Here is a 9,657-nt window from a genome sequence, read left to right on the forward strand (position 1 = left end):
TCAGCAGGATATAGTTTTGCCTCCAATAAGTAATATTATCACATAATGTTTTCCACATGTATTCATGCGTGCACCATCTTTTTTCCTCTCTCCCTGCAGAACTCCACTCTAACCATTGAGGAATTCCACTCCAAACTGCAAGAAGCGACCAACTTCCCACTCCGACCTTTTGTCATCCCCTTTCTGAAGGTATTGCACAAGCAATCTGGAATACATTTAAACAACTAAGGCACAGATGTACATATTTCTCCCAGCTTTCGATTTTTAAATGGCCTAAATGGATACATGGTTTCCTCATGAGCAAAGAGGCATCAGGTTTCTTGATCACTGGGGCCTATTTTTATAATTTCTCTTTGGAAATACATGATGTGAACCTACATTATTCAGTGTAACAGCACCATATGGGCTTGTCCCACTACACAGTGTCTCTGTTTATTCATACGTGCCGATGAACACCCTTGTTCGGCCGTCGCTTTTCTCACACTGCAAATTTCGGAGGGCAGGGCACATCTGAAACCATTACCACAGTAAGACGATCTGTTGTCTGGGAGAATATCAACCTTTGCCCTCTCTGCTGCCCATTTGTCACTGCGGCTCTTATTTCATTACAGTTAAATGTGTCTCTGGGCCTGTTTATGTTGGAGCACTTAACACGAACCATTCAAATAAACACTGCATATTATTCTTTCGACCAAGGGAAGTATTTGAGTTACACATGCCATACTTTTGTTTCACATTATCGTGTTCAAGATTAAAATGATTGTAGCCTGCAGAGCGAACGTATAATTTGTTAATTTATGACATATGTAGCAAATAGACATCAGCGCTTGATAGAGATTAAATTCTCATGAGCATATGGTGACTGCTGTATCCATACACCCTCAATCGTTAGCCATTCGTTTTCATCTGCTTGTAAGTGACAGCTATTACGCACGGCACTCCAACCTACCCTCCTTCTCCTCCCTCTTTGTCTAACCTTCACCCCCCCTCCCCTTGTTTCCCATCTTTCTCTTGTGCTTTGCTTTCTTCCTTTCCATAATAATGAAATAAGCGACCAGTGGAGATGGATCAAATCTGTGTTGTTTACTCCATTAGATGATGATAGAAAGGGGTCCGACCTTTTGATGTGGTCTCCGTTCTCGCCGCACACCGTTCGAAGGCATTTCATCTTGTCCACTGCTTGTCCTGGCCTGCTCTGTCGTACAGAAATTGGTCCCATTAGGGGTTGCGCCGGTCACTGACGGATGCAGAGAAGCATACAGGGACACTTCCCTGACTCGCTCACTCCTGTGCAGCTCCACGCCATATGGTTACTGTATCATCCAGTCAGGAGGGGTGGTATCAAAGATGCAACTTGTGTTTTTTTTTTCTCCCTCTTTCCCTCTCGTCTAATTTTAGTGGTTTTCCTCAAAGGAGCCTTTAATGACAAACACCATATGGCTGTGGGAACAGGGGCTTTTATAAGTGTGCAGAAACGCAGCTGCAACAATGTGCATTAGCAGCATCAGCATTAGGCTAATGTTGTCTAGCGACCCTCCAGTCAGAGTTGGGTTTTGCAGGGAAGTGTTTACAGGAAGGGCAGTGTGCATCACACTAATGATGTAATCCAAATTCGACGCCAGCTGATGGCCTTTGTGCTGATGGCGTTTGTTTATGATTTCTGTAAATGGATTCCTCATCAGATACATTTGTAATGTTTAGCCGCCGTTTCGTTCAGCAGGCTCCATAAAGCCTGTAAGCACATGTGTTCCTCTGCGGCTCTGTGCCTCATTGCTTAGAGACGTTCTCAGCGTGACATAGCGGCGCTTCACCAGCTAGCAGTGCAGAGGAAGTGAGGATTGCATATACGTGGCAAACTGCTTTGCGGCTTGTGTTTGATGTGCTGGTTTCCAACTAGTTGTGTGCTAATGGACCACACAGGAGCTGGAGAACACACTCAGACATAATCAAAGTAAATGTCAAATCATTGCATGTTTTATAATCTTGCAGGATTGAATTAAAACATTGATAATGATAAACAATACAATTTGCAATAAAATTGCTAAGTTAGAACTACTGTTCTAACTTTTACTGATGAATAAGCTTTTCTCATTCATTATCTTGAAATACACTGCAAGAATGACTTTCTTCCTCAGTATTTTGTCTTGTTTTCCAGTAAAAAATATCTAAACATTCTTAAAACAAGATAAATTAAGATTAAAAGCTAAATTACTTATATCAAGTCTTGTTTTCTATAAAATGTATCAAAATTAATTGTTTAAACAAGAAATATATCTGTCAATGGAGTAAAAAGAAAACTTAGTTCTAAGAGAAAATCATTTTTGCATTGTACATGTTGTATGTGAACTGTCACTAACTATGAGAACCTCCATTTAATGAAAATCTGAGGGTCAAAGCAATTTAACTGGCCTCTGGTAATTATCATCATAAACTACTAACAGACCATTACCTCATACAGCTGGTGACCAGGCGTTCTTTCATAAACAATCTCCATCATTATCATCATTAACATTTATCAGAATAACTTTTATTTATTTACTTTTTTATATTTAACTTTTTTGATTTTTGCCATTTAATCTTCATCATCACCAGCGGCTAAATTTTGGCCACATTTTCTTTAAAGTCTGTGCTTTCACTGTGCTTTGTTCAATATTCAATCAACGCATTGCTCCTAATTTTAGCCATTACATCACTGAAAAGGCACACAGTGGGAGTACACTGAAGAATATTGCAGAGCTGAAAAGATGTTTGATTATAGTCTTAGATCAGAGTCACAGGCCATAGAGAAAGAAAGAAAGAAAACAGAGATGAAGAAAGCACAGAAAGAGAGAAAATAGACATCATCCTCCAACTCACACCTTGTGTTGTTTAGATGCTGCAATAGTCCGACTGTCACTGGATGGGGATTCACAAAAACCTTTCATCTGCCGTGAAAATGCTCCTCAGTGTGTCTTTGAAGTGGCAAGGCCTCCAAGTGCTTTCGGAGAAAGCCAAGCCAGCTAGTAATCACGACGGAGATGCAGAGGAAATGAGACAGAAAGAGAGTGAACGTGCCCCCCCCCTCCAAACCATCTGCTTTGAAGATGTCACTTTCTATGTTGACCATGATTGCTCATATCAAGGGCCCAGGGCACTAATGCATGTTTCAGGTCACAACAGAGTGCTGCTCGAAACGGCACGAGAGTGTCTTTATTTTGGAAGAATGTACCTGTAATGATAATAATGAGTAAACAAAAAACGGTGTTTAGAGCCTCTGGCTATGGACAGCTTCATAGTGCTAAATCTGCTCAGCAAATCCTGACCGCTATCTCCCCCTACAGGCCAACCTGCCGCTACTGCAGAGGGAGCTGGTGCACTGTGCACGACTGGCCAAGCAGAACCCGGCTCAGTATCTAGCCCAACATGAGCAACTCCTGATGGACACGAGCACCACGTCACCTGTCGACTCGTCTGAACTCTTGATGGATGTCAACGAGAACGGCAAGAGAAGAACGCCTGACAGGTGAGCCGAACTGTAAATTAACATCATTATCAATCAGTCATGTAGTTTCGTTGGTATTCAAACAGTCACACTATATTTTCACTTGCCCATGCACACAAAAATATAACATTTATTTTGCTTTGAGACAAAATACCAATTATTTATTTTTTTCTATAATTTACAATTATAAATTCATTTACAATAAATAAATACATTTCTATTTTATTTAATATTATGTTTTCTGTACAAAAAGACAGCAAATTTTCAACAAACTAATTTATGTTTCCAAGGCTGTCATAAGTCATTCTGACAGTTTTCTCACCAATTTAAATCAGCAAAATTTACAACGATGTACAATTTATCACAAAACCACAAACCTAAATGTTTAAGATTGCAAGGTATAAAAACGCATAATTAGTGGAAGTGAGTTGTAATGACAATGAAGAATCTCTCACACCAAGAGCTCATAGTAATTTATTTTTGGGGGTAAATTGTCGATAAATGTTTAATTGAGCATTCATTTGTTAGCAAGTGGACTTTAGGAACCCACATACAACTGTAGATTAGGAATACATGCTTGTAAAACAGCTGGAGGGCTGTAGAAATGTTGCAGGAGGTTATGAGTGTCTATATTGTCATGCATCATTTGGATTCTCATCCCCTAATGGAGCAGAACCAGGAACCAGACACATCTGGAGAATGCAGGTAGATTCTCTGGAGGCTTCCTGTTGAGATGAACATGAGTGAGAATTCGCACTATAAAACTAGAGAGGCTACATGTCTGTTGCGGCCTGAGAGAAAATATATAAAAGCTTTTATATATCAGTTCACTCCCAGGAGCTCAGAATTATTTCCTCTTTTCAGTGAGGAAATATCATTTTTAATGTGCTATCTTATATTAATACATATCATCTCAGGTCCTCATGGTTATTAGAGAAGAATATACAGCTCTCTTTTTCCTTTTTTGTTCTATCTGTCTTTTTTTTATGTAATACCTGCATTTTTGCGTGAGCTCTAATGTATGGCTAGGTGAGCCTAGGGACATGGCTGATAACACATACAGATGAGACTCAGCTCGGATACAGCTGGCTAAGCGCTTCTGTTTCTGCTTAGCTCGGCTCACCTCGACTCAACTCTACGTTCAGAATGAGGAGGTGCAAGAGAGAGAGAAAGCAATATTGGAATTTGAAAGGGAGCAATGCTGTCCTTAATCACAGAGTACAATGTACGGTCACTTCAGTCTGATTAATATCAAAGGAATCGGGAAACTACGGCTACAGAGAGAAGCGCACCCCACAATGCATTCTTAGTACGACTCTCCTCATTTAGAAGAGAAATGTGTGCTGAGACTTATTTGAATAAAATATTCCATTGTGCTGCGCAACCCCTATATATTTGAAAAACAAAAAAGGTGAATTCCCATTGAAATGAGGTTCAGATTCAGTTCACAGCTTTCAATGATTCCCACAAGAGTCATGTAAACTAAGGGAATTTAAGACGTTACCTAGGATTTAAAATGCTTACACACAAGGACTGTCAATGAGATCTTGCTTGTAAAAAAGTAAAAAATAAAATAGAAAATAAAATAGTTTGGCCTCTGTAAGATTTTTTTTATGTATTTGAAAGAAGTCTCTTATGCTCATCAAAGCTATATTTGCTTGATCAAAAAATACAGTAAAACAGTAATACTGTAAAATATTATTTTAGTTTAAAACAACTGTTTTCTATTTGATATATATTCACATACATTTCTCATCAAAGTTGAAAACAGTTGTGCTGCCTAATATTTTTGTGAAAATGTGAAACTTTTTTTCTTTGATAAATAGAAAGTTGAAAAGAGCAGCATTTATTTGAAATAGAAATCTTTTGTAACATTATCTTTACTGTCTCTTTTGATCAAATTAATACATCCTTGCTGAATAAAAGTATTAATTTCTTTAAAAAAAAACTGACCCCAAACTTTAGATTTTTGTAATTAAGTAGTTTCATGTTTGTTTACCAAATGCCACATGAAAACAAAGTACACAGTTTTTAATACATTTGAATAAGACACATAGACACAGTCTTTTAAGCAAATAAAAATATTAACAACTATAAAAATATATATTGATATACTATAAGTAAAATTCTGAAATTCAGACATGTGTAATAAAAAAAATTACAATCTAAATAAATTAAAGAAAAAATCATAAAAATAAATGTTGTGTGGATGGGAAAATATCACATGCCGTACCTGAATCAGAGACTCAAGTTCAGGAAGAATGGATAGAATTAGAATAGGTATTAAAATGTGTGAGACTGGGGTAAAATAAAGGCAGCTGTGTTTTGGATGTATGGCTGGAGGAGAGAGGTGGCTTTGAGGAGCATATGGACGGTGATGGATATGCATTAGCAGCTCATTAGGAAGTTCAGTCTTTTTCAAAGGTAACCGAGGGACAACCGCCTCACAACACAAACACAGCGACTCACATGAGTACCAGCATCTGTGAACACCTGGACCCGTGACACATGAAAGTGAAGGGCAGAGCAATGTGAAAGCCCTAGGGATTAGGTGTACTGAGTGAGTCCTGTAAGTGCACATCTCTTAGGGTCCTCGTGTGCTCTGTCAAGACCTCTTTTTACTGACAACAAAGTGCTTGACGGAGGCATAGAAGCTGCTTTTCTACTTAGCACATTAGATGACAGACTCTTACTGCCTTTCACATTCTCCCTCAACCCACAGCGGAGGAAAAGTACATTACATCAGTGAACTCACTGTCCTCAGAAGACATCTCAATGTCAGACAGTAGCCAAGTTTCCATCCAGTTTTTGCACTGTTTTGTTATCGATAAAGGGAATATGCGTAAAAAATACTTTTGCTGTCTCCAGCTTGTTTCCATCCAAATGACCTTTTACCCATAAAATGGTGTGCGTAATGACGTCATCCCTTAAAAAAAAAATTGTTGCATAAGTTTTGTTACACACAAAAAAGAGATCTGCACTTGAGCTGTTTCCATACATAATTTCACCTATTGCACAAATTATATAGGCTAGTAGCCTATCTGTTCCTCATCCCTTTGCAAACAAAACTTAATATAGGCTATTATTAAATTGTATACATACAATATTAACAAGTGTCAAGAGTGTTTTTTTTTTTTTTACTCTTTAGATCAATACTACTTGATCATCAAGCCATATTCATAAACAGGTGCAGTTGTATTATGATGATGATTATTATTATTATTATTATTTTTATTAACTTTTATTAGACTGTATTGAAATGGATGTTCATTTTGGTTATTTCTTCTAACCTACAACCGACGCTCGTTAAGCGATTATTAACAGTTAACCAACAAGAATATTTTAAATTAAATTAAATTAAATGTAAACACCCATTAAAAATACCAACATTTGTTTTTCAGGGATTAATTTTACATGGGCAAAAAGCAGCATAAACAACAGAACACAAGGATTCACATGGTCACATCACGCACCTGCAGCGCTTCTGCGAACGGAGAAGAACATAATAAAGCTATATATAAAAATAATAAATAGGCCTATATGTGAAATATATTTACTTAGTAAATTAACAAAACAAAAAAACAAGTATTCGGCTTTAGCCTATATGCAGAGTTTCGGTTCATTTTTGTGATGCGTGACACAAAAAACTTCAGAAAGCGGCATCCTGTGTGTGTCCTATTTTACAAAAGCACAATGTTTTGTTTTTAGTGTGAATCTACATAAATAAAATAAATATTTTGAATTGTTTCAAATGATGTCTTACTCTTATCTATATCTGTGAGAGGTTCTTGAGTCCAACGTCCAATTAAAAATTAATTTGTTTTGGCTTGTCGTTTATAGCTTCTTATATTTTCATTCTTGTTCTGTTCTGAGATTTGTTATGGAGTGAGGGGAACTAAAATAGCTTAGGCTATAGCCTAGCTATGTTTATAATGTTTGTAAACATTTTGCTTTATTTACCGGTTGCTTTATTTCTGAATGTAATAAAATGCCACTTATTCATGACTTATCTTTTTTTTCTCTCTCTCTCAAAAACACAATTTTATTTCATATGTGTAGTGTATTTTTACCCATGCAATGTTTTTTTTAAATGTTTTGAAAAATTACTTTAAAAATACTTGAATGACATTTTAAACAGTTTAACTGTATTAATCAGTCAAAATTCTTACTGTCGGTTAACGGTTAACCAGTTATAGTATCCCTAATTGAAAACAGACTGATTAAAAAGCTTGGTATAGGCCTGTTATTTTTAAAATGTGAGAAACAAATGCCTATTCAGAATTTATACACTGTAAAAAAAATATTGTTGCAATTAGCACAACTTAAAATATTTGCATTAGAATAGCTTTCCCGGATTTAACCTGAAATATTCTATTCGAGTTGTCAACATTTTAAGTTGACTAAACGTAACATTTTAAAGCAGCATGAGCACTTTAAGTTGAACACTTTTTTTTCTTTCTTTGTTTACAGTGCACAGAATGCAATTTGACTTTTTCATCTTCTGAATAAATTGTAACTTTCAATGTTACTAAAATAACATCAAATTAAGATATATAATCAAGAAAAAATCTATCTGTCTGTCTGTCTGTCTGTCTATCTATCATAACATTTACATCAGTGTAGCGTTCTTACACTTCTGCTCTTTCCTTCCTGTTCCTCACTCTGGATTCTTCTATCTCTTTCCAGAACCAAAGAGAACGGCTTTGAGCGGGAGCCACTCCATCCCGAGCACCCCAACAAGAGGCCCTGCACTATTAGCCCTGGCCAGCGCTTCAGCCCCTCCAACGGGCTCTCCTACCAGCCCAACGGCCTGCCGCACCCCACCCCGCCCCCTCCACAGCACTACCGTCTGGATGACATGGCCATCGCACACCACTACAGAGATTCCTACCGCCACCCTAACCACCGCGAGCTCCGCGACCGCCCTCGGCCACTGGGTAAGAGAGAGCAGATTACACTAGCATCTGGGGACAGTCATTAATAAGAGCGTTACTGTGCTATGAAAGATTTAGAGTCTGAGTCGTGCAATATAAGCCGCCTTTGCCACGGCTGGAGCCACCAATTCCTCCAATCCTCAAACTTTATGAATAACATATTCCATTTTGATGCAAGACCCCTATAAATTTTGAGGGTAAAAACAAGTTTCAAATAAAATGAGGCTCAAATTCAGTTCATAGCCTTTAGTAGACCCCAGAAAAATAGAGTGTCACAGTAAAAGTGTTTTTTTAAGGAAAAGGTACTTACTTAATTAAATAAATAAGAAGTAATAAAATGTAAATTAAATTAATGATAATTAAAATCAATGACAATAAAACAAATAAAATATGAATGTGTGTGTGTGTGTGTGTGTGTGTGTGTGTGTGTGTGTGTGTGTGTGTGTAAAACTTTCAATACATTTCTCAGATTATGTGTGTGTGTGTGTGTGTGTGTGTGTGTGTAAAACTTTCAATACATTTCTCAGATTATTTTGAGAAAATAAAAGCAATAGAAGCCCCATTCTCCGTGGCTGAGTTTGCCAATGCTGCAAATCCTCAAAAGTCCACTGCATGCCACTCAGACTCTTAGAAGTTAAACCAGGCGAGGCTTAGTTGGATCAGGAACATAAACTTCTTTAAAAATGATTTGAGATTTACATAAAACCAACTTGCCATATCGGGTTTAAATGTGCTAAAAATACTCAAGCATGTTAGCCAGTGATATATGCACAAGATATGCATAAGCCTGGCAGCTCTGGTGTGACGTGGAGAGAGCGAGAGAGAGCGTGCCCGCAGGCTGCACTGGAGAACGGAGTGAGGGATGAGAGCATGTGAGGAATGAAGGGTGTGTGAGCAATGGAGGATGTCAAGAAGCGGGTGAGCTATGGCTGTGAAACAGACGGGCACGACATGCTGCTGAGGGCAAGCAAGAGAAATGGAAAACCAAGGCCCAAATAGTAACACGTTTAACACTTGCTCTCCCTCTTGCTCTCGTTCTGTGTCAGGAATGCACGGCAGCACTCGCCAGGAGGAAGTCATAGATCACAGACTCACAGACAGAGAATGGGCAGAAGAGTGGAAGCACCTTGACCATGTAAGAAAAGTAATAACATTTTTATTACTATCCAAAGTGCATGTGTGTGTGTGTGTGTGTGTGTGTGTGAGAGAGAGAGAGAGAGAGAGAGAGAGAGAGAGAGAATA

The 9,657-nt window shown here is 37.9% G+C and overlaps 1 protein-coding gene across 5 annotated transcripts in view; it reads left to right on the forward strand.

Moving 5' to 3' along the window:
* The window catches only part of LOC107653844 (protein CBFA2T1-like), a 75,207-nt gene that overhangs the window by 57,666 nt on the left and 7,884 nt on the right, over positions 1–9,657 (forward strand). For 4 of the 5 annotated variants that reach the window (XM_016440692.1, XM_016440693.1, XM_016440695.1 and 1 more), the window contains 4 exons: positions 100–189; positions 3,321–3,502; positions 8,168–8,418; positions 9,462–9,559. In XM_016440692.1, coding sequence (XP_016296178.1) covers positions 100–189; positions 3,321–3,502; positions 8,168–8,418; positions 9,462–9,559 — 621 coding nt within the window. The remainder of the gene's footprint in view (positions 1–99; positions 190–3,320; positions 3,503–8,167; positions 8,419–9,461; positions 9,560–9,657) is intronic. The other variant, XM_016440694.1, reaches the window with a different exon arrangement.

This window comes from Sinocyclocheilus anshuiensis, unplaced genomic scaffold (assembly GCF_001515605.1).
Source record: "Sinocyclocheilus anshuiensis isolate Anshui unplaced genomic scaffold, SAMN03320099.WGS_v1.1 scaffold223, whole genome shotgun sequence".
In the NCBI taxonomy this organism is placed as follows: Eukaryota; Metazoa; Chordata; class Actinopteri; order Cypriniformes; family Cyprinidae; genus Sinocyclocheilus; species Sinocyclocheilus anshuiensis.